Source organism: Oncorhynchus mykiss, chromosome 4, assembly GCF_057628025.1.
Source record: "Oncorhynchus mykiss isolate SJ-2025 chromosome 4, ASM5762802v1, whole genome shotgun sequence".
Classification (NCBI taxonomy): domain Eukaryota; kingdom Metazoa; phylum Chordata; class Actinopteri; order Salmoniformes; family Salmonidae; genus Oncorhynchus; species Oncorhynchus mykiss.
In genome coordinates this window covers 72,546,495-72,570,000 of record NC_143025.1, presented here as the reverse complement: position 1 = coordinate 72,570,000, position 23,506 = coordinate 72,546,495, and the positions used below count along the sequence as shown (strand labels likewise).

General features: G+C 46.5%; 1 protein-coding gene across 1 annotated transcript in view; it reads left to right on the top strand.

Moving 5' to 3' along the window:
- Nucleotides 1-23,182, top strand: part of rps6kc1 (ribosomal protein S6 kinase B1) — a 49,870-nt gene extending 26,688 nt beyond the window's left edge. The window contains exons 5-16 of the mRNA XM_036975942.2: nt 243-336; nt 458-517; nt 625-1,050; nt 1,701-1,825; nt 1,965-2,063; nt 3,168-3,215; nt 3,952-4,084; nt 5,083-6,840; nt 7,726-7,815; nt 14,985-15,067; nt 18,058-18,153; nt 21,047-23,182. Of these exons, the coding sequence (XP_036831837.2) occupies nt 243-336; nt 458-517; nt 625-1,050; nt 1,701-1,825; nt 1,965-2,063; nt 3,168-3,215; nt 3,952-4,084; nt 5,083-6,840; nt 7,726-7,815; nt 14,985-15,067; nt 18,058-18,153; nt 21,047-21,148 (3,114 nt within the window). The 3' untranslated portion in view covers nt 21,149-23,182. The remainder of the gene's footprint in view (nt 1-242; nt 337-457; nt 518-624; nt 1,051-1,700; nt 1,826-1,964; nt 2,064-3,167; nt 3,216-3,951; nt 4,085-5,082; nt 6,841-7,725; nt 7,816-14,984; nt 15,068-18,057; nt 18,154-21,046) is intronic.
- The last annotated feature ends 324 nt before the right edge of the window (nt 23,183-23,506 follow it).

The window sequence follows — 23,506 nt, the reverse complement described above, 5'->3', positions numbered from 1 at the left end:
ATTTTTATATCTGGTGTGTTTTTGTTCTACCTTGTTAGTTGTAGTATTACATTGTTATTGATTACTGCATTGTTGTGGTTAGGCATTTCACGGCACTGAAACACATGAACACACACATACAAACCTCCTTCAAGGTATTGGTCCACCTAGCATCACGTTGCTAATAAACATCTGTCCCTGACTCCTCATAGGCTCACTGTCCAATTGGCTCCCTCTTTGATTGGTTGTTGGTTGTGTTTCAGGGAGGGGAGGTCAGCGACGGCTCAGAGCTTATTGGACCGGCTGAACCCTTCTTGGACTTCCTGGCTGACAGCCTATCAGACTGCGGCTCTGAAGGTAGGGCGGGACCTGAGGAGTATTCATTACAGTTTCATCCCAGTTTAACCTCATATTTGAGGGAAAAGGACACCTACCCTCGTATCACTCATTGTTGGTGTCTGTGTGTTTCTCTCCCCAGTTCAGAGGGATCTCGGTGGAGCAGATGATTTGACCATTACCAGTCAGTCTGAATATGGAGGTAAAAACTATTTTGTGTGTGTTTCTACATACGTTGTCTGTGTGTGTCTACCCTCCTGTATTTGTGTGTTGTCTGTACTGATGTCTATCTATGTGTCCCCTCCCCAGGTCCGTCCAGTGACAGTGACCTGACCTCCCTGGCCATAGACATAGACTCTTTGGCCGAGCTGGACGATGGCATGGCCTCAGGCCGTAGCTCGCCCAACCAGCCACTGGGAGGCTCCAGCACCATCACCAGTACCCACAGCAGCCCCTCTCTGCCCCCCCTGTATGAGTACCAGCAGCACCGCCATCAGCAGCACACCTCGAATCCAGCCCCCTGCTCCCCAGCCCCCGAGGTCAGCCGAACCAGCAGGACAGCGCTGTTCCCCTCCAGTCTGAGGAGAGGTAACGCTAAGGAAACCAAGAGAGACTACCTGGACAGGGCTAGTGAACACATCCGATTGGCCGTGCAGAAGGAAGCAGAGCAGGACTACCAATCAGCGTTCTCCTACTACAGGAGCGGGGTGGATTTGCTTCTGCAAGGGGTGCAAGGTAAGGTACCCTGGAGGGAAACACAAGGTACTTTGTTGAGGAGACAATATGTTTGTTTGTTTGTTGTGCTGTGTTAATGGGTTCTGTTGAGAGGAAGCGATGGCCAGCCATTTGTCACTAATGACTGTTATTAACTCAACACCTCTTAAAACGTCAATTACAGCTCTTAGTCCAGACACACACTGCTACACTCCACAATACCTCTCACACTCTCTCGTTTTCTCTCTCCCTTTCTTTCTTGTCTTCGCTCTTGCTCGTACTCATACAAACACTTGCACCCCTAAACGAGTTCTGCCCATTTAGGGGGAAATGGTGTATTGGTGCAAATGCGGCACGTGATTTAAAAAAAAAAAAAAATTGATCTTTTGTTTAATTAGGCAAGTCAGTTAAGAACAAATTCTTATTTTCAATGACGGCCTAGGAACAGTGGGTTAACTGCCTTGTTCAGGGGCAGAATGACAGATTTTTACCTCGTCAGCTCTGGGATTCAATTTTACAACATTTCGGTTACTAGTCCAACGCTCTAACCACTAGGCTACCTGCCGCCCCAATTTGATTGATTGGCTTTGCAATCTGAATTGACTGGTTCTAAGTGTTTGTATCTTACATAATTCTCCTTCCCTCCATCTCCCCCTCTCCTCTCTCTCCAGGCGAGCCCAGCCCTACGAGGCGGGAGGCTGTGAAGAGAAGGACGGCTGAGTATCTGATGCGTGCTGAGCAGATATCCAATCAGCATCTGAGAAACAGCATGGGTCAAGGGTCAACACAGACCGTGGTCAGTGGCTACAAACAATCTCATTGGCTCACTGATGCACCCGTATAATCATTATTGTAAAAGACAACATTTCTTCTCAATGACTTGCCTGGCTTTGTATAAGGTTATATAAAATCAATCTTATGTCCATCTATCTCAGGCCATGGGGGCGCAATGCTCTACCGCCACCTGCAGAGGTGGTCAGCAGAGTCCAGCCGAGGAGCTCAGGGCCTACATGGTGCTGGGGGTCATCGATAAGGTCAGTCTGGGGGAAGGATGGGTTGAAGGGCAGTCATATAGACTGTTTGTTTTAGGTTGGTGCAGATGGAAGGGAAGCCACTTTAGACTATAGAGAAGCATCCTGTGGGCAGTTATCATCGGTTCGAAGTGGTTTCCTCATCTCCTTTCCTGGATCTAAGTAGAAAGACTACTGTGTTACCCTGTTTTCACCTATCCATGTATTTTTTTAAATCGGCTAGGATCAAGGAAAGGACACGAGGAAAGGAAACCAGTGTGTGTGTGTCGGGGTGCCACAAGGTCAGTTTAGGTTACTGGTCCTCTCAAACAGCTGCTGGCAAAGTGACTCCAGCACTGGAGCATGAAATGACTTGGCAGGCAGAGCGGACATCGCACAACACAAAATCAATGGAGCTCAGCACAGGCCAGAGCCACAGCTCTATACACAACCAAACACATATCAAATGGACCCAGTGTAACACACGTGTTAGTGAGGCCCTACACACAACTAAAACCATACAATGTTTGCACACAACTCAGCAACACAACTAAACACCTGCGGGTATTTGCTCCCTTATTCTGTGCATATAAAAATGGTGGCCAAAGAAAGACAACATTGTTTTTTTCACCTAATGGACAATGACATACACAGCTCTTCTCCTTCTCCTCCCTCCTTCTCTCACTTTTAATTGGGGATAGGGGGACAGATGGAGAGAGCTCCTCACCCCTGCGCCTCCTCTCCTCTCCCCCGTCCCTGATGTTGGTGTGTTAATTATATTAGCGTCCTGGCTAGCACTTTCACTCTGTTTACTCACAACTCCATTCATATCCATTTAGCCTGCACCTGTTTGGGCCCAGCCAGGGTCACAGAGAATAAAACACACACACACACACCCCGCCACATATGCTCCAGCTCTCCCCTGAGAGAGGGAGCAGGAGAGAAATGGAGATGTCAGAGAGAGGAGGAGAAGTGAAGGAGAAAAGAAATGAAGATGTCAGGAAAGAGAGAGGAAGGGGGTGGTGCAGGGAGGTGAAACAGACATGATTTAAGAGGGAGGGAGACAGGGAAGAGATGGCGGGATACTGTAATGTTATTTCTGGATTTGAATGTTGTCTTTCCCCTCAGGTTCTTCTGGTTATGGACAAGAGAACCCAGGAGACCTTTATTTTGAAAGTAAGTCTATGTGGTGAATTGGTAGTCCTACTAGTGTGTGTGTCAGTCCCTAGTATTCAGGCTAGCTGTGTGTGTGTGTGAAACCCACCATGTATCAAGACTAGCGGTGTGTATGTGAGAGTCACCATGTGCCCTGAGTGTAACGGTGTGTATGTGAGTGTCACCATGTGCCCTGAGTGTAACGGTGTGTATGTGAGAGTCACCATGTGCCCTGAGTGTAACGGTGTGTATGTGAGTGTCACCATGTGCCCTGAGTGTAACGGTGTGCATGTGAGAGTCACCATGTGCCCTGAGTGTAACGGTGTGTATGTGAGAGTCACCATGTGCCCTGAGTGTAACGGTGTGTATGTGAGAGTCACCATGTGCCCTGAGTGTAACGGTGTGTATGTGAGAGTCACCATGTGCCCTGAGTGTAACGGTGTGCATGTGAGTGTCACCATGTGCCCTGAGTGTGACCTGTGTAATTGATTCTAATGGCCGTGTCCCTGTCAGCTCTCCTGCTCTGGTGCGAGACGTGTGCCAGATGCCATCGAACAGCACGCCACAGGCACAGACGACAAACACACACACACACACACTCTCACTCATTCCTGCACTGAAGTCTAGAATAACTCAGATGTACTGTATATGTCTTAATGAATACAGACACAGGGAGTCGGGTTGGCAGGGCAATGTTTGCACAACCTCAATGCAATGTTTCTCCTTCATCCCTCCTCATGGCCCCTCCCTCCCTCAGGGCTTGAGGAAGAGCAGTGACTGTGGGAGACCCAAGCGGACCATCATGCCTCACTCTGTGCCCCACATGGTGCGGCTGAGGAAGTTCATTGTCTCAGAGGACACTGTGTTTCTTCTGCTACATTACGCTGAGGGTATGATACACACTTCTTTTGTCTCCCTCACTCTCTCCATCTTTCATATCTCTTCTCTCCTTTATCTCCCTCCCTTCACTCACTCCCTGCCTGCCTACCCTTGTTGTAGACAGATGTTTGATAGAGTTGGGTGTATGTCACAGGTCATTATTCTGAATACCAGGTGGTGCTGCGCTTCATTAGCTATGCTAACACCTGGGCATCCTTATTTTCCACTCACCAACGTGTGTGTGTGCGTGTGTGAAAGAGACAGACTCTGATAGCAGTTAGAGTAACTGCTATCTTCACACTTGTATAACTTGTGAAAAGACAAATTGATGTTTTGATTTTTTTGTTATGCACCTATTGATTTATCATTTAGAAAATGAAATTGTTTTTCATATGGCGTTCAAATATTTGATTGGCTAGCGCAATATTTGATTTGGAAAACTAGATATGATGATATGATGCTTCAAATGGTAGATACAATCCAAGTCTAAGAAAAGCACAGCTGAAACTAGTGCATTACAGTATAGCGAATCTGTCCCACATGGGAAGAGCAGACAAACAGCCAGCAAAGTAGTTGAGAGCAGACAGAGGGAGGCAGTGACCTGAGTGACATTCTCCAGTCCAACATGTGGTTGTTTTTCCTCCTAAGTGATCGTGCTGCCCTACTATCATTATCACCGCCCGCAGCATACACCCTATTCAGTCTCATCATACACAACAGATGCTGTCCTACAATCACTCACACCACAGCTGGGTTAGAGTGAGTGTGTGAGTGTGTGTGTGTGTGTATTTGGGGAGGAGTGTGCTCGTCTCTGCCTGCCAAGGACAGTTTCTAAATGTTATCATGACCCTTGAGGTAATTGAGTCCCCAAAACAATTAAACTGTTTTCACCACAATGTTGTTTTTTCCTTCTATTTACCTTTTGAGCAATCCACCTTCTTACTTTGATCATTAAACAAGTTTCAATTCTCCCCATCTCTGTCTTTTCTCTCTCTCTCCCTCTGTCCAGGTGGGAAGCTGTGGTCTCACATTGGGAAGTTCCTGCGTAACTCCAGCCCGGAGGACAGCTTCGACATTCCCTTCATTCAGAAAAGCCACACCACGGCAGTCCACTCTGTCCAACATGCTGTTCCCAAGCTGGGCTTGGACTCTGGCAGCTCTGGAACTGGGCCTGGAGCTGGGTCTGGTTCTGGATGTGTGCTCCAGAGGCAAGGGGAGTCTTCTCTTGTCTTCCCCCAGAAGAGTGCTCTGCCTCCTGGGCTGGCTGACCGCCTTAGGCCCCAGTCGGACTCTGGAGCGACCTCTGAGTTAGAGGAGTGCACCGACAGTTATCTGAATCTCTGTAATGAGTATGAGCAAGAAAAGGTAGAACCAGAAGCTCTAGGAGAGGAGGAGGAGAAGGAAGGAGAGGTGTGTGTGTCGAGAGGACAGGAAGCATCGTCGCTGGATGTCACCGTCACCACGACGACCACTTCCTCCAGGACTCGCTCACTGCTTAGCAACGACAGCCTCTGCTCTCCAATCAGCGCCCAGGAGCTGCGTTTCTTTACTGAGACGGCCGTGGATCACAACAACGGGCGTTGCCAGGACATCGGGCAGGACCACGGCGAGGTGTTCAGTCCCTTGCTCTCCCCCGCCGTTCCCCTCTCGTTGGACCAGTCCAAACGCACCCCCATGGAGTTCTTCCGCATCGATAGTAAGGACAGTGCTAGCGAGGTGACGTGGTGTCCTGACTCAGCCGAGCTGAGGCCCAAACCAGACCCTTCCAAACCGCTCCCCTTCCTGTCCACCTCTGACCTGGGCTCTGAAGTCACAGACCTATCGGACTTAGTGGAGGAGGTGAAAGGTCATGGAGGTGGGTCTGACCGGTGGGGTCTGGATGGTAGTGACCAGGGCTCTAATGAGTCGGTACCAGTCATCTCCTTTAAAGAGGCAGTGGTGGAGGACGAGGGTCGACCCCCTGACCTCCTGGTCAACCTGCCTGGGGTCATTGGTGGGGAGGGGTTGGTGGGGGTAACTGGGGAAGTGGAGGCCCTACAGGAGGAGCTGGTGTCCTCGGGGGTGTGTCTGGCCCAGGAGGCCAAAGTCTCCCCTAAGTTGATCCAGCCGGACGTCCTGCAGCTCCACCATGAGCTTGAGGAGGGGGAGGAGCTGGCTGTGGGGCGGGCCCTCCCCTCGAGGGACAAACGCACCACCTCTTCCTCTCCCTGCGCCTCCCTGTGGGACGACTGTGGCCTGGCCTTCGGACAAGATGCCAAAATGGCTTCCGGAGCTTCCGTACTCCCGAATAAGGACTTCCTCCCTGCCAGCGCTGTGTCTATAGTCCCGCTCTCTTCCTCCAACACAGACATTCCATTCGCTGACTCACTTAGCTCACTTCCTGAAAGATTAGAAGCCATTTTGAACCCACAGGTACACCCTGACAGTTTGGTTATTAACAGAGACGGGACGATAGCTGGCTCCAACCGCGGTCAGGATGGGACAGGGGCCAGCTCTGGGGCAGAGAGCGCACTAGGCGTTGAGTCCCAGTTCCAGGCCAGTAAGGCTGGTGTGTTTGGTGTGGAGGACATGGTAGAGTCAGATAAGGATGTGTCTCGGCTGTTTGCAGAGCTTGACCAGTTGTCTGCTGTAGCGTCCCAGGCCAGGATTCCAGAGGAGTTTGTGAGGTGCTGGGCGGTGGACATGGTCTCTGCCTTGGACTCACTCCATCAGGAGGGCATCGTCTGTAAGGACCTCAACCCCAACAACATCCTCATCAACAGCAAAGGTCGGAGGTCACGCAGCTCTACTGAAGCAACAGGGCTTTGTGATGGCTGTTTGTATATAGCGTTTATACATCAAAAGTGAACGCCCATCATACGTGTTGTGTAGACCCAGTTATATGCGTTAGGAGAAATATGCAGGCCTCAATCTAATTTCCTCTGTCGACTAGGAGAGGTTATGAAACAAAGTACTAAGTATTTCACACTTTCACACTATTTCATAATTTTCATTATCTTTCACTTTTCCTTCAAAGCTTAAACTACTAAAGTTCTGCCAGATATATTCATATAGATAGGACACGCTACTCATACGCCTATCTGTCTGATACCAGTGGTTTGGTAACTCCCTCTTTGTTTTACACCGACCCAAGCTTGAATCTCTCTCCTTCCCTTTCTAGTCCCATCATCTCGCTGTACCTTGTTATGGTCTAATTATCTGAGTGGCTGTTTTGGTCTCCCTGTGTTCCCCTCTGTGTGTAATTATTGTTCTGAAGTGCTATCAACAGCCTAGTAGTATTGTAGTGCATCAGTCTGGTTAACTCCGGCTGATGCCATCGGCTAGCTAATGGCAACATTAGTCCTAATGATACTGGTAGCCGTTAACAGCTAAACAGGAGTAATCACTGGGGCCGTGTGCTGCTGGAATAGCTCTGTTAGAGAGAGAGAGAGAGGAGGTAAAGAGGTGTGTAAGTGTTCTAGAGGTCAGCTGAGTGGACTGTTGTGTGCAGAGAGAGCGAGGGAGTCAGGGTGACACAAACACTGTTTTTAGAAGTTGGAGACGTGTGTGTGTGTGTGTGTGTCTGTGTACGTGTTGAGATAAGTTGGAAAGGGTTCTTTTTTGGGTTTGTTGACATGACTCATTTTTCACTCTCTCGCTCCTTCGTTGCTAGGCCATGTTGAGCTGACGTATTTCTGCAGCTGGAGTGACGTGGAGGACTCCTACGACAGGGAGGCCATCTCCAACATGTACAGTGCACCAGGTGAGAGAGAGACACACACACCGCCTCAGTGGACACGTCATAAAACCACGGAAATGGTTCCAATAGTTTTTCCGCCGTTCATTTTTCACATTGTGAATTTGACGAAAAAATACATTTGTGTGTTTGGTGTAGGCTTGCCGTGACGTTGTGATAGCCGTGTAATTCTCTCGGACAAGGTGACTTTCATCAATATATTGGGCTCAATTTACTCACAAAAATGTGCTATGCTAATTATTGATTGAAGTGACCTTGTCCGAGAGAGATTTGCGCACTTGTCAAAACGTCACTCCAGGGTAAGCCTACAAACACAGACCATAATCACAGAGGCAAAAAAACAATTGTAACCATTTCGGGGTTTATGACTCATACTGTGGTACTCAATTGTTCAAAAATGTGTGTGTGTGTGTTTCCAGAGCAGAAGGCCTCAGTAGGTTAGTAGTGAGGCTGTGTAGAGGTTCATGTTATGCAGACACAACTAGGCCACTCTCCCTCCCATCTCCCACAAAGGCCTCATTCATACAGGAGCAAGACTGTTCAGGAGCAGAACGACAGATTTTTACCTTGTCAGCTCGGGGATTCGATCCAGCAGCCTTTCGGTTACTGGCCCAACGTTCTAACCACTAGACTACCTGCCGCCTCATAACATGAACAAGTTTTAAACCAACACATTTCCCAGAGAATTAAACCTAGTCACAGATGCACAGAAGGCCAAACTTTTCTGTGAGTATTGATGACACACGATTACTGTCATATGTCAAATGACATATTTTAAACAGATTAAAATGGACTGAATTTTTTTTATAGATTAAGGATCTGAATGTAGTTCCTGGGGTGTCCTGTAGAGGGTAGTGTGGCGCCAGCCTGTGTTGGAGTGGTGTGACTGACCTCTCCTGTGGCCTGAGCATGCCTGTGGAAGCCCTGGCATGCTGTTTAAAGGCTGACTAAACACACTGCTGTTACACACAAGACTCTACCGCACCTTGTGTGTGTGTGTGCGTGCGTACGTACGTGCAACACTGATGGCGCATGGCGCTGTACTGGAACACCAGACGACGTGCGACACATATAGTTAACATACTGTGTGTGTCGCTTTGGATTAAAGCAAAAATGACAGATGTATATACTTTTATATACTTAAGTTCTCTCTCCTACCCCCTCCTCCCAATCCTTCTTGACCAAACCAAATGTATGACAGAGTGCAATAAGTATGAAAGCAAAGCTCCATCTCTCTCCACTCATTTTATATTCCAGAAGCCTCAGCCAGACAGACAGACAGGCAGACGGGCGGGCAGACGGACAGACAGACAGGCGGGAGGGCAGGCAGGCAGTCCAGAGCAGCAGAACACTGTCCGTGTGTTAAGGCATTATATTGGAGATAGGAACTCGACACCGAGGAACATACACTGAGTATACCAAACATTAAGAACACCTTTCAAATATTGAGTTGCCCCCCCTTTGCCCTTAGAACAGCCTCAATTCGTCAGGGCATTTACCCTACTAGGTGTCAAGCCTTCCACAGGGATGCAGGCCCATGTTGACTTCAATGCTTCCCACAGTTGTCAAGTTGGCTGGATGTCTTTTGGGCGGTGGACCATTCTTGATACACACAGGAAACTGTTGAGTGTGGAAAAACCCAGCAGCGTTGCAGTTCTTGACACTAACCGGTGCGCCTGGCACCTACTACCATACCCTGTTTTTGTCTTGCACTTTCCTGCTCTGAATGGCACACACACATACACAATCAATGTGTCAATTGTCTCAAGGCTTCAAAATCCTTCTTCAGTCTATCTTCTCTCCTTCATCTACACTGAGTGAAGTCGATTTAACAGCTGACATCAATAAGGGATCATAGCTTTCACCTGGTCAGTCTATGCCATGGAAAGAGAAGGTTTTCTTAATGTTTTGTATGCTCAGTGTATGTCAAATGATCAAGTCCCAGAGGTCTTCCGGAGAGGCACTAAGGACAGATGAGGGAGGAATAAGCAGGCAGAGGTTAGGGAGTGTGTAGGTCAGCTGTTCGCTGTCCTACTTTAATTTTTGAAAGATATTGGATTATTTTAAAAGGGTGTGGTGACTACCGATTAGCTTCTGCGTAGATGGACTTGTAGGTCCATAATAGGTGTATCTCAGAACTCAGTGTATCTCGTTTATGTGTCGGTGGTTACTTCCGCATCTGGTTGAGCACTGTTCATTGGGCAGCATGTGGTAGGTGTATTAGCCATGAGGATCCAGCAGAGGGATTCATGCTCTGTCTGTGAGTGTCTGTCTGACTTCTCTATCTCTGCTTTATAGCCTTCACTCTCACTCATTTGCTCTCTAAGTCTCACTTTAACTCGTACTTTTCACTCTCTTTCAATCTCACTCTCTTTTTCCATTCTGTCTTTCATTCTATCTACCTCAATGTCATTCTGTAATCCCCCCCCTCCCACAGATGTACTTACTCCACCCCCTTATGTATTGCTGTTTACCCAGACAGGGTCAGTCCCAGCTATGGTTCATTCCTGATGACAGATTTATGATTGTTTGCCAGAGAGCTTGCAGGGTGCCTGCTGTGACAGGGCGCTGTGTGTGTTTGTGTCAAGAGGGAGAGAGAGAGAGAGAGAGACAACATGTTTTCAACACACTCACACCCAAAAACATAGGAGGGGACTGGGAAAGTATTTATTTTATTTTGATCTATTAGTTGTTTATTATCTCTAACTGAGATTAGAACTGATTCTGTAAACACCAGAGTGCTTTTCTGTTATTTAACAAATCACCCAAAATAATATTTTTTATTTTACATCCCTCCTCCCCATCAAACTAACAGCATGTTATTTAGTGACAATGGTGTTGATGATAATACGCGCATTGTCACTTATTGTCCGATTCACTTAGATTCCCCTTCTCCCTATTGTATTCAACACCACAGTAAGTACATCTGTGGTTAATGTCAACTGCTTCTACCTGAAGCGTGAGAAGCTCCAGACTCTCCGGTCCTCCTCTCTTCACTTCCTCCTACATCACTTCCCCTTCGAACAATGGCAGTCAGTTAGATTTGGGGAAGTGGAAAAGAGAGAGGAGAAGAGAGAATGTTCCTCCTGGCCCTAAGAGATGAGAGGAGAGAGTGCTTTTCTTAAACGACTGACCGAGGAAGAGGGAACTCCTTTGCTGTAGAGAAAAGGGAAGTTCTGTTGTGTTCCGTTAGACATCACACCTGAGCTGAAAACACCGTGTGTCTCCACTCACTGTCTCTTAGCTGGCTTGGCCTTCCCTTGACTTCACTCTTTTTGTAAAGATTAGCAGAGGCTCCCATCCCTTTAGATTAAATAAGAAAGACAAGGTGGAAAGGAGCCATTTTTAATGAACTCGTGTGTATTATAGTCATGTAAAACGGAGGCTTACTGTACGAGTGGGTTTTGTTAGTGACCCACTCTTTCCCCTCTCTCTCTCTTCCTGCCTTGCTCTGACAGAGCGGTAAGTGTAGCCAGCTCCGCTGTCTTCTCCCTGCAGCTCCTCAGACATTAATCCATTGTGATGACAATTGACCTTGCTGTGAGACGTGTGTGTCCAGTATCCTCCCCCCAAGCTCATACCCACGCAGGTATCACTAGTCTGTTCAATGACGATCTCTTCTCCTTGGCTGTCAAAACGGTGGTCATGGGGAGCCCTGAAGACTGGTTGCTCAGTTGTGTGTGTGTGTGTGTGAGAGAGTGCGTGTGAGCGAGTGCTGGCTGGATGTTCCTTTAAGGGCGGCCAGAGCGAGGAGTATCATAGCCCGAACTGGGGCTCTCTAACCTTGGCTGAAAGGGAACCCCCTGGAGCCTCCTGGAGGAGAGGGAGCTTTGTCTCTCCTCCTCCCCAGCTGAGGAGCCTGGTCGCTGGGCACACACGCTCTGACTCCTGGGCCCCGGCCCCAGGGTTACCAGGCCCCCCTCTGGAGAGAGGAGTGGAGAGAGACACAAGGGGCCATCTGGTGCCCATTGGAACACACACACGCACGCACGCACAAACACACACCAACACACAGACAAGACCACTGACACACACATACACCACACACAAATGGCACATGCACCAGTGGCCCCCCCAGCCGACCTGCCTGTCACTCCGGCTGTGTGTCCCTGCTCCCCTAACCTCCTCTGTGGAGAGAGAGCCAGGGGCCTGGAGAGCCCAGGGAGGAAGAGATGGAACAAGAGGGAGAGGAGGGGGGGGGGCGGGGGGCGAGAGGGAGGTGGTGTTAGAGGAAGGACGCACGGCCGACACAACGTTCACCTTGACAGGGTCTTACAGTGTAGGGGGAACATGGAGGTTTGTCTTCAGTAGTAGAACAGAAAGACTAATCGAACAAGAGAGATACAGTATGGAGGTGGAATTTAATGTTTGTGGATTTGGTTTAGTTTTGCTTTTGCAATTCCAGAAGACCTGCCTGGAAAATAGCATTGAATTGAAAACAATAGAAGATAGGGAAGACAGGACGACAGACCAGTGACTTTAATACAAGGCAGCTGGAACTAACAGACAGGACGACAGACCAGTGAGGTTTAATACAAGGCAGCTGGAACTAACAGACAGGACGACAGTTCAGTGATGTTTAATACAAGGCAGCTAGAACTAACAGACAAGACGACAGTTCAGTGAGGTTTAATACAAGGCAGCTGGAACTAACAGACAGGACGACAGTTCAGTGAGGTTTAATACAAGGCAGCTGGAACTAACAGACAGGACAACAGACCAGTGATGTTTAATACAAGGCAGCTGGAACTAACAGACAGGACGACAGTTCAGTGAGGTTTAATACAAGGCAGCTGGAACTAACAGACAGGACGACAGACCAGTGATGTTTAATAGAAGGCAGCTGGAACTAACAGACAAGACGACAGTTCAGTGAGGTTTAATACAAGGCAGCTGGAACTAACAGACAGGACGACAGTTCAGTGATGTTTAATACAAGGCAGCTGGAACTAACAGACAGGACAACAGACCAGTGATGTTTAATACAAGGCAGCTGGAACTAACAGACAAGACGACAGTTCAGTGAGGTTTAATACAAGGCAGCTGGAACTAACAGACAGGAGGACAGTTCAGTGAGGTTTAATACAAGGCAGCTGGAACTAACAGACAGGACGACAGTTCAGTGAGGTTTAATACAAGGCAGCTGGAACTAACAGACAGGACGACAGTTCAGTGAGGTTTAATACAAGGCAGCTGGAACTAACAGACAAGACGATAGTTCTGTGAGGTTTAATACAAGGCAGCGGGAACTAACAGACAGGACGACAGTTCAGTGAGGTTTAATACAAGGCAGCTGGAACTAACAGACAGGACGACAGTTCAGTGAGGTTTAATACAAGGCAGCTGGAACTAACAGACAGGACGACAGTTCGGTGAGGTTTAATACAAGGCAGCTGGAACTAACAGACAGGACAACAGACCAGTGATGTTTAATACAAGGCAGCTGGAACTAACAGACAGGACGACAGTTCAGTGAGGTTTAATACAAGGCAGCTGGAACTAACAGACAGGACGACAGACCAGTGATGTTTAATAGAAGGCAGCTGGAACTAACAGACAAGACGACAGTTCAGTGAGGTTTAATACAAGGCAGCTGGAACTAACAGACAGGACGACAGTTCAGTGAGGTTTAATACAAGGCAGCTGGAACTAACAGACAGGACGACAGTTCAGTGAGGTTTAATACAAGGCAGCTGGAACTAACAGACAGGACGACAGTTCAGTGATGTTTAATACAAGGCAGCTGGAACTAACAGACAGGACGACAGTTCAGTGAGGTTTAATACAAGGCAGCTGGAACTAACAGACAGGACGACAGTTCAGTGATGTTTAATACAAGGCAGCTGGAACTAACAGACAGGACGACAGTTCAGTGAGGTTTAATACAAGGCAGCTGGAACTAACAGACAGGACGACAGTTCAGTGATGTTTAATACAAGGCAGCTGGAACTAACAGACAGGACAACAGACCAGTGATGTTTAATACAAGGCAGCTGGAACTAACAGACAAGACGACAGTTCAGTGAGGTTTAATACAAGGCAGCTGGAACTAACAGACAGGACGACAGTTCAGTGAGGTTTAATACAAGGCAGCTGGAACTAACAGACAGGACGACAGTTCAGTGAGGTTTAATACAAGGCAGCTGGAACTAACAGACAGGACGACAGTTCAGTGAGGTTTAATACAAGGCAGCTGGAACTAACAGACAGGACAACAGACCAGTGATGTTTAATACAAGGCAGCTGGAACTAACAGACAAGACGACAGTTCAGTGAGGTTTAATACAAGGCAGCTGGAACTAACAGACAAGATGACAGTTCAGTGAGGTTTAATACAAGGCAGCTGGAACTAACATGAGGATGAAATGGAGGGCAGGAGGGAAATGTTGATGAAGGCTTTAAGTGGAAGTGTATTATCATGTATTGTGTCTCTGGACTGGAGAAGTGTGTGCATTTCTGAAGGAGTGTCTGTGGTTGGTACCGTGTGTGTGTGTGTGTGTGTTTCTGAGGGTGTGTGTGTGTGTTTCTGAGGGTGTGTGTGTGTGTTTCTGAGGGTGTGTGTTTCTGAGGGTGTGTGTTTCTGAGGGTGTGTGTTTCTGAGGGTGTGTGTTTCTGAGGGTGTGTGTGTGTGTTTCTGAGGGTGTGTGTGTGTGTTTCTGAGGGTGTGTGTGTGTGTGTGTGTGTGTGTGTGTTTCTGAGGGTGTGTGTGTGTTTCTGAGCGTGTGTGTGTGTGTGTGTTTCTGAGGGTGTGTGTGTGTGTGTTTCTGAGGGTGTTTGTGTTTGTGTGTGTGTGTGTGTTTCTGAGGGCGTGTGTTTGTGTGTGTGTGTGTTTCTGAGGGTGTGTGTGCGCTTTTCACATTTTTTTGTGTGCGAGGTCAGGTCATGCAGATGGTGTGAAGTTGCAGCACAGACGGTTTCCTCAATTTGACTGCTTTTTTATTATGCAAATCACCCCTTTACGAGACACACACACACACACATTTGGCTCCTCACTGGTTTGTGTGTGTGTAATATGTTAATTAAATAAAATATTAAGTCGTTGTCATTTCATAGTGTTATTATGTGGTATTCTAATTTTGGGATAGTGAATTTAAAGGAATTGCGCTAATCACAAGTCAGACCTGATGTTTTGTCAGCTACATGTCATATTATCGCTTCTCTCTCCTTTGTTGTAGAGGTGGGCGGTATCAGCGAGGAGACTGCAGCGTGTGATTGGTGGAGTTTGGGAGCCATCTTGTTTGAGCTGCTCATAGGCAAGGTAAGAGGACAAATGGCATCAGTGTGGCTGTGTGTTAGATGGATGCCTGTGTGTGTGTGGGGGCAGTGAAGACATCTGTGTGGTGGTATATGTTGGCTCTCGCTGGCCATCGCTCTCGCTGTGCCAGGGTGGACATGTGACTATCTCTGTCAGGTGTGTGTGTGGAAGGTGTTTTGTGGTGTCTGTGTGTAGGTGCATCTTGGCTCTTCCCTCCTCTCCCTGGCTGGCTAGCTGTGCCAGGGTGGATGTGGTTGTGTGTATACATACATGCATACATACATACATACACACAGGCATATATGTATGTATGTATCTGTTGTTTGTGTGTTTGGAGGTGTCTGTGTGTAGTTGCGTCTTGGCTCCCGTCTCTCCCCCTGGTTCTCGGCTGGTGCCAGGGGCAGCGGTGTGACTTTCTCCCCCAGCCTGGGCTCCATCTGCTGGGGCAGGGGGTCACCTCTCCCTGGGCCCTCTCCTGGCTCTCTGTCCCTGGATCAGGGCTGGGATGGAAGAGCAAGCCAGCTCTCAGGACTCCTTGGGCTGAGCCCACTGACCTTAGATCAGTATAGAGGTGGGAGAACAGAGCAGATCTCTTGGTAATGTACTGCTGTGGCTGTTCCTGGGTCAGGGGTAGATGAGGACTGGTGAGGAAGGAGATATCACTGTCTTCGAGAACACAGACACACTCGTGACAGGTCCAGAACACTCCTCAAACTTTTAATTGTCCTTAAATTTGAATAAATCCTAACTGACTGCCAGTGGCGTAGTTTCATCTGAACGATCTTTAGTTCCCATCACTAGATGAAACAGATGAAACGGACAGCCAGGTTGTAAGTTTGTTTTAACATTGTGAATACATTTACTGGCAGAACTTCAACAAACCCACAGATTTCTCTTTTGAGGATTTTAGTTGAGGTATATTATACATACACACACACACACACACACACACACAGGCGCTCTTTATCCTTACACACACACACACACACACACACACACACACACACACACACACACACACACAGGAGCTCTTGATCCTTGCAGGATAAGATTTTGCCCAGGGCGATCTTGACTGTTGCTGGGATCTGAGCCATATCTCCTGCAGCATGTGTTGGAAAAAGCAACCGATCTAACTGATGAACTAACAGGGTTTTTCCATGCTAATCTCACATACGCACACACACACACAAACGACTGTATAAAGGGAAGCACACATACAAATATTTTATACTGAAAATAATATATAAACAACAGTCAACAGAGTTACAGTTCATATAAGATTATCAGTCCTTTGAAATAAATTCATTAGGCCCTAATCTATGGATTTCCCTTGACTGGGAATATAGATATGCATCTGTTGGTAACAGATACCTTAAAAAAATATATTAAGGTAGGGGCTTAGATCAGAAAACCACTCAGCCATTTGCCTAATGCTGCGCCACGCGTCTCCTTTACATAGTTTTTTTTATTGTGGCCTGTGGAACATAGTCTCACCCCTCTTCAATGGTTGTGCGAAGTTGCTGGATATAGGCGGGAACTGGAACACGCTGTAGTACATGTCAATCCAGAGCATCCCGAACATGCTCAATGGGTGACATGTCTGGTGAATATGCAGGCCATGGAAGAACTGGGTCATTTTTCAGTTTCCAGGAATTGTGTACAGATCCTTGCGACATGGAGACGTGCATTATCATGCTGAAACATGACGTGATGGTGGAGCATGAATGGCACGACAATGGGCCTCAGGATCTCGTCACGGTATCTCTGTGCATTCAAACTGCCATCAATAAAATGCAATTGTGTTCATTGTCCGTAGCTTATGCCTGCCCATATCATAGTGCCCCATGAGGGCGGTGGGGTCATGTTCACATCAGCAAACCGCTCGCCCACATGACGCCATACACTGACGGGTCTGCGGTTGTGAGGCCGGTTGGACGTACTGCCAAATTATCTTATTAAATTATCTGTCAAGAGCTCTGGTGGACATTCCTGCAGTCATCATGCCAATTGCACGCCCCCTCAACTTCAGACATCTGTGGCATTGTGTTGTGTGACACAATTGCACATTTTAGAGTGGCCTTTTATTTTACCCAGCACAAGGTACACCTGTGTAATGATCATGCTGTTTAATCAGTTTATTGATATGCCACACCTGTCAGGTGGATGGATTATGCTCACTAACAGGGATGTTAACAAATTTGTGCAATTTGTGCACAACATTTGAGAAATAAGCTTTGTGCTCATGGAACATTTCTGGTCTCTTATTTCAGCTCATAAAACATGGGACCAACACTTGTTGTGGTTATAGTTTTGTTCAGTGTATTTACTTGGCTTGTGTTTTTCAACATTTGGGCTGCGCTGGGTTTTTAAGTAAAATCTCAAGGGCTTGTTGTAACACAGTAATTATGACTACCTGTGGTGTAGGTGCACACACACCCAATTACATTACCACCTGCCTGACTCTGTTTCCCTTTTGTAATGCATGTTTATAGTGACTTCAACAGAATAACTGTCTGTCTGAGTTCCCCCTTCCATCTCTTCCACTAACCTCTCCCCATGTGAAAAACAACCTTTTCCATTAGGTCACAAGGAAGAGCAACAGCCCAGTGAAATCACACTGATATTATCTCTGCTATGATCAGTATTATTTCAGGTGTTTTCTCCCTCTCTCTTGTCTTCTGTTTATCCAGTCAGCTTTTCTCCTGTAGTGGCCTCCACAGGCCTGGGGTCTGTCTCTGTCTGCCTCTGTGGCAGCTTCACACAGACAGTAGCCGAAACATGAACAGCTTTTGTAGTGACGGAAACAGATAAATAAACTGTGGTTTGTCTGATGTGTATCTGAGACCGTGGAGGTTGATCCAGGCTGGATAACATTTCACCATCTGAATGACACCGAGCTAGAATAATATGATCCGACCGGGTGTCAAATAAATGCATGTAATTGTGTGCGCATGTTTTCGATGTGCATAATGTGCGGTTCTCTTCCTCCCCAGTCTCTGCTGCAGTGCCACCCAGCTGGTATCAGTCGCCACACGGCCCTCAACGTCCCTGAGTTTGTATCTGAGGAGGCCATGTCGCTACTGGTGGAGGTCAGTACTCTTCTGTTCTATAATACACATTGTGGCGGCTCCTCCTGTTGACTACTCATCTCTTCTGTTCTATAATACACATTGTGGCGGCTCCTCCTGTTGACTACTCATCTCTTCTGTTCTATAATACACTTTGTGGCTCCTCCTCCTGTTGACTACTCATCTCTTCTGTTTTAAAATACACATTCTGGCTCCTCCTCCTGTTGACTACTCATCTCTTCTATTCTCCTCTGTACTGATAAGTACTTCATGTACTAAAGTAAACACAGACCTCTCGCACTGTGTATAAATACATCCTATATTTAACGTAGCTCGCACTAGGCTAAAGTTCCCTTGCTAATTCCTCATTCCGATGTTTAATATAAACTGGGTAGCATTCATACTGCTCCTGTCGATCTATCTAATACAGCGTGTGTGATGCGTTATAATAAAAAGTCACAATTGGTACCCCGTAATTGAGAAGACACCATCTAATGACAGTCAGACTGACATTTTGATTGGCTCATGCCCGGGTTTAATAATGGATTACTATGGAATGTCCTATGGTGTGATGATAGGCATGGAGAACAGCCATTACACACATTTTAAAACTGTTGTCTTTATGTCACAAATACATTATCTAATGAATGCATAGATGCTATAATGATTGAGCTGATGAATTACATGGCAGATGTGCGATTTCACACCAATGGGAGTGGAAAATATTTGTATCTCGTATTGTTCTGGCAATTCTCACATAGAAACTTCATTGGGAGGAAGGATGTCTGTAATGCTTTTAACAAAATGCTTTTATGAAATGCTTTTCATGAGTTTAATTTTTTTGAAAATCATGATGACAGTGGCAATTTTAGGCCCTTTTCAGACCTATATATGCCCTCTGTAAGATCTTATGATCTGTGAACCGTACACGATACAGACATCTTGCTGTCATTATACTCCAAGATGTTGTCTGTATCATGTACGGTTCACGGATCATAGGGTCTTACAGGAGGCATGTTTCGGTCTGAAAAGGGCCTAAAATGGCTACTTTCATCATTAGAAAAAAAATATATATATATACACTGCTCAAAAAAATAAAGGGAACACTTAAACAACACAATGTAACTCCAAGTCAATCACACTTCTGTGAAATCAAACTGTCCACTTAGGAAGCAACACTTTCACATGCTGTTGTGCAAATGGAATAGACAACAGGTGGAAATTATAGGCAATTAGCAAGACACCCCCAATAAAGGAGTGGTTCTGCAGGTGGTGACCACAGACCCTTCTCAGTTCCTATTCTTCCTGGCTTATGTTTTGGTCACTTTTGAATGCTGGCGGTGCTTTCACTCTAGTGGTAGCATGAGACGGAGTCTACAACCCACACAAGTGTCCCAGGTAGTGCAGCTCATCCAGGATGGCACATCAATGCGAGCTGTGGCAGGAAGGTTTGCTGTGTCTGTCAGCGTAGTGTCCAGAGCATGGAGGCGCTACCAGGAGACAGGCCAGTACATCAGGAGACGTGGAGGAGGCCGTAGGAGGGCAACAACCCAGCAGCAGGACCGCTACCTCCGCCTTTGTGCAAGGAGGAGAAGGAGTAGCACTGCCAGAGCTCTGCAAAATGACCTCCAGCAGGCCACAAATGTTTATGTGTCTGCTCAAACGGTCAGAAACAGACTCCATGAGGGTGGTATGAGGGCCCGACGTCCACAGCCCAACACCGTGCAGGACGTTTGGCATTTGCCAGAGAACACCAAGATTGGCAAATGTGTCACTGGCCCCCTGTGCTCTTCACAGATGAAAGCAGGTTCACACTGAGCACATGTGACAGACATGACAGAGTCTGGAGATGCCGTGGAGAACGTTCTGCTGCCTGCAACATCCTCCAGCATGACCGGTTTGGCAGTGGGTCAGTCATGGTGTGCAGTGGCATTTCTTTGGGTGGCCGCACAGCCCTCCATGTGCTCGCCAGAGGTAGCCTGACTGCCATTAGGTACCGAGATGAGATCCTCAGACCCCTTGTGAGACCATATGCTGGTGCGGTTGGCCCTGGGTTCCTCCTAATGCAAGACAGTGCTAGACCTCATGTGGCTGGAGTGTGTCAGCAGTTCCTGCAAGAGGAAGGCATTGATGCTATGGACTGGCCCGCCTGTTCCCCGGACCTGAATCCAATTGAGCACATCTGGGACATCATGTCTCGCGCCATCCACCAACGCCACGTTGCACCACAGACTGTCCAGGAGTTGGCGGATGCTTTAGTCCAGGTCTGGGAGGAGATCCCTCAGGAGACCATCCGCCACCTCATCAGGAGCATGCCCAGGCGTTGTAGGGAGGTCATACAGGCACGTGGAGGCCACACACACTACTGAGCCTAATCTTGACTTGTTTTAAGGACAACACATCAAAGTTGGATCAGCCTGTAGTGTGGTTTTCCACTTTCATTTTGAGTGTGACTCCAAATCCAGACCGCAATTGGGTTGATAAATTTGATTTCCATTGATAATTTTTGTGATTTTGTTGTCAGTACATTCACCTATGTAAAGAAAAAAGTATTTAATAAGAATATTTAATTCATTCAGATCTAGGTTGTGTTATTTTAGTGTTCCCTTTATTTTTATGAGCAGTGTATATATACACACACACACACAAATGTAAAAAGCATGTCAAACAGGTTTCTATGTGAGTTTTTCCAGAACAATCTAAGATACCAAAAATGTTTTCTGTTCATGCTGGCGTGGAATCACCCAGATGTATATTATGTGTGCATGTTATATGACCTGTTTTAGATCAGGAAAGCTCTCTTCACTGATTTTCACTTTGCTTAGTTTGCTATATCAGTGAGATATCAGCGAAATAGTTTGTCCTCCACCGCTTGAGTGTTAATAGCGCTTGTTTTTATATTTTGTGGGTGTAGCTTCTCCAGTTCAACCCCATAGAGAGGCTGGGGGCGGGGGTGGCAGGAGCAGAGGACATCAAATCACATCCCTTCTTTGGCCGAGTGGACTGGCCCAAATAAGCCCAGTGCATTGTGGGACGGTGGAGGTCAGAAATGAATGCTGTGGGCGGATCGAGCTGCTGACAGGGTGGGCACAAACACACACACAGACACAGAGACCCAGACGTGGCCAGTGTCAACAAGTGAACTCTTGTTGGGGAGTTGGACATATCGTCTACACACCTACCGTGTACATGTTACTCTCACTGACGTTCTCTTTATCCTCACGTTGAGCAGCTTAGACTGTTGAGACATGATGCATGTGGTGCAATAAACTAACTAGTCCTTTTATGGAAGGGTGGTTCACAAAGTCAATTAAACTTTTTCTTATTTCAACAAGACAACCAACGGTCTTCTGACATTTCACAGTCCATATACATTCCCCTGTATTGATAGGTTGCATACTGTTTTCTCCGACCTAAAATTGTAGATGCCCTCCTCTTGGCCGCAGAGCCAAAATGTTGCTGTTTCAAAGCTTAATATCCTGCAATTCTACACTTTGCCTTGGGGTGGACTGAAACTGTTACTGTTTTAAAACTAATATCCTGCAATTCTACACTTTGCCTTGGGGCGGACTGAAAATGTTACTGTTTTAAAGCTAATTTCCTGCAATTCTACACTTTTACTACAATTCTACACATAATTAAACACATTTTGCTGTGGGGCGGTGAGAACATTTTTGACTTTTAAAGCTAGTTTCCTGCAATTCTACACATTTTGTCATAGCATTAGAACACGGCATAAGCCATTTGAGTGACTCAAACATAACATCTATGGGGCCCCATGCCCTTTTTGACTTTTAGATTCTCCCAGACTGTCTAGTTTTTGTTTTGGTGATTGTTAGTTCTCAAAGAGGATCTTATTTTAAAACATATAGCTCTTAGCTTTTCTACCTACTTTTATATCTGGTTTTAGTCGTTTCCGTTTACACTGAAAACATTTTATCCTGAAAGTTATTTGAATTTTTGCATATAAAAAAAAACCGACATATTTTTGGGAGTGTTGACAACGATTGGCCACTGCTAAATTAATATAGGGGAAACACTGGCATTGTACTCGGGAGATGCATTGTATAACAGTTGCCATGGTTGAACAATGGTTGAATGGTGAATATTGGTTGGATTATGGTTGAGTAATGTTTTTTTAGGGTTGTCTGAATGGTATAGTCGAAGGTGCGTGTTTTTTTTACCCAGAGAAACCCACTGTACTGTACATCAGTGTTTTTCTGTGCGTTTGATAATATATTATATATCATATTTAATGAAAAGACAACTATTATAGATTCAATAATTGATGTTCATGCATTGATCTCGTCATGTCCATTGTCATGTAGCCTAAAACTCCCCATCTTGTGTGTTGTCAAGGTAACTTGTAATGTCATTTATATTCATCTGTCTCACACCCAATCCTAATTCTCATTGGTGTCCACTTCTACTCTGACCAATACCTACTACTTTCAATCACTCACTTCTTCTACACAATTTTTTTTTACAATGAATGTAGAGATCCCGTCGGATGACCTAACAGACTCCGCCTATTACAAGTCCCACTGTATGCTGCCTACCTTGTTAAAATGGCAGAACACTGTCATCCCCAATGTAACTCCTGCGCATCACATACTGCCTCCTGCGCATCCCATCGCATACTGCCTGTAACTAACCACAGATCTAGGATCAGCTTACACTAACCTAATATAACCATAAACTTCTCAGAGGAAAAACTGATTATAGACCAGTACTTGGGGACACCTTGATGATTTGAAAATCCCTATTCAAACCTGATTGATTCCTCTATTTTGTTCTGGCTCTCTGGTTAATTGATTGACTAACGACATGGCATGGACCTAGCAGTTAGCCGTACACTTAGTCACTATCCATGTCCTACAATGACCTATTCTCTGAGATGCCAAACACTACCAGTGAGAGATGTATGTGTGCCTGCAATAGTTGGTTTTCTATGTTTCTTACTGTGTCTAGCTATTTTCACTTACACATGTTTAATGTATTAGTCTGTCCTCTCTGGAATACAACTTAATAAACACACATCTGGATCATCTATCAGTGGTGGGATCTGCTTCTTAGGCCTGTATGTGTGGATTTCACTGGGTGTGTGTTTTGTAGTGGACAAGTGGTTTTAGTCAGTGGGTTATCATCTGCCATTTGTACTCAGTTCATGGTGGATCTGCCGGGTGTGTGTTTCTGGGGATACAGTCCCTCTCTCTGATCAGTAGGAGTGATGACACTCCTAAAGAGCTGCTGTCAGTCCTGCTGAGTATCACCCTGACCCTGATAGAAGCCAACACACACACACACACACACACACACACACACACACACACACACACACACACACAAGTAAGGAGTTTTTAGCATTGCCAGT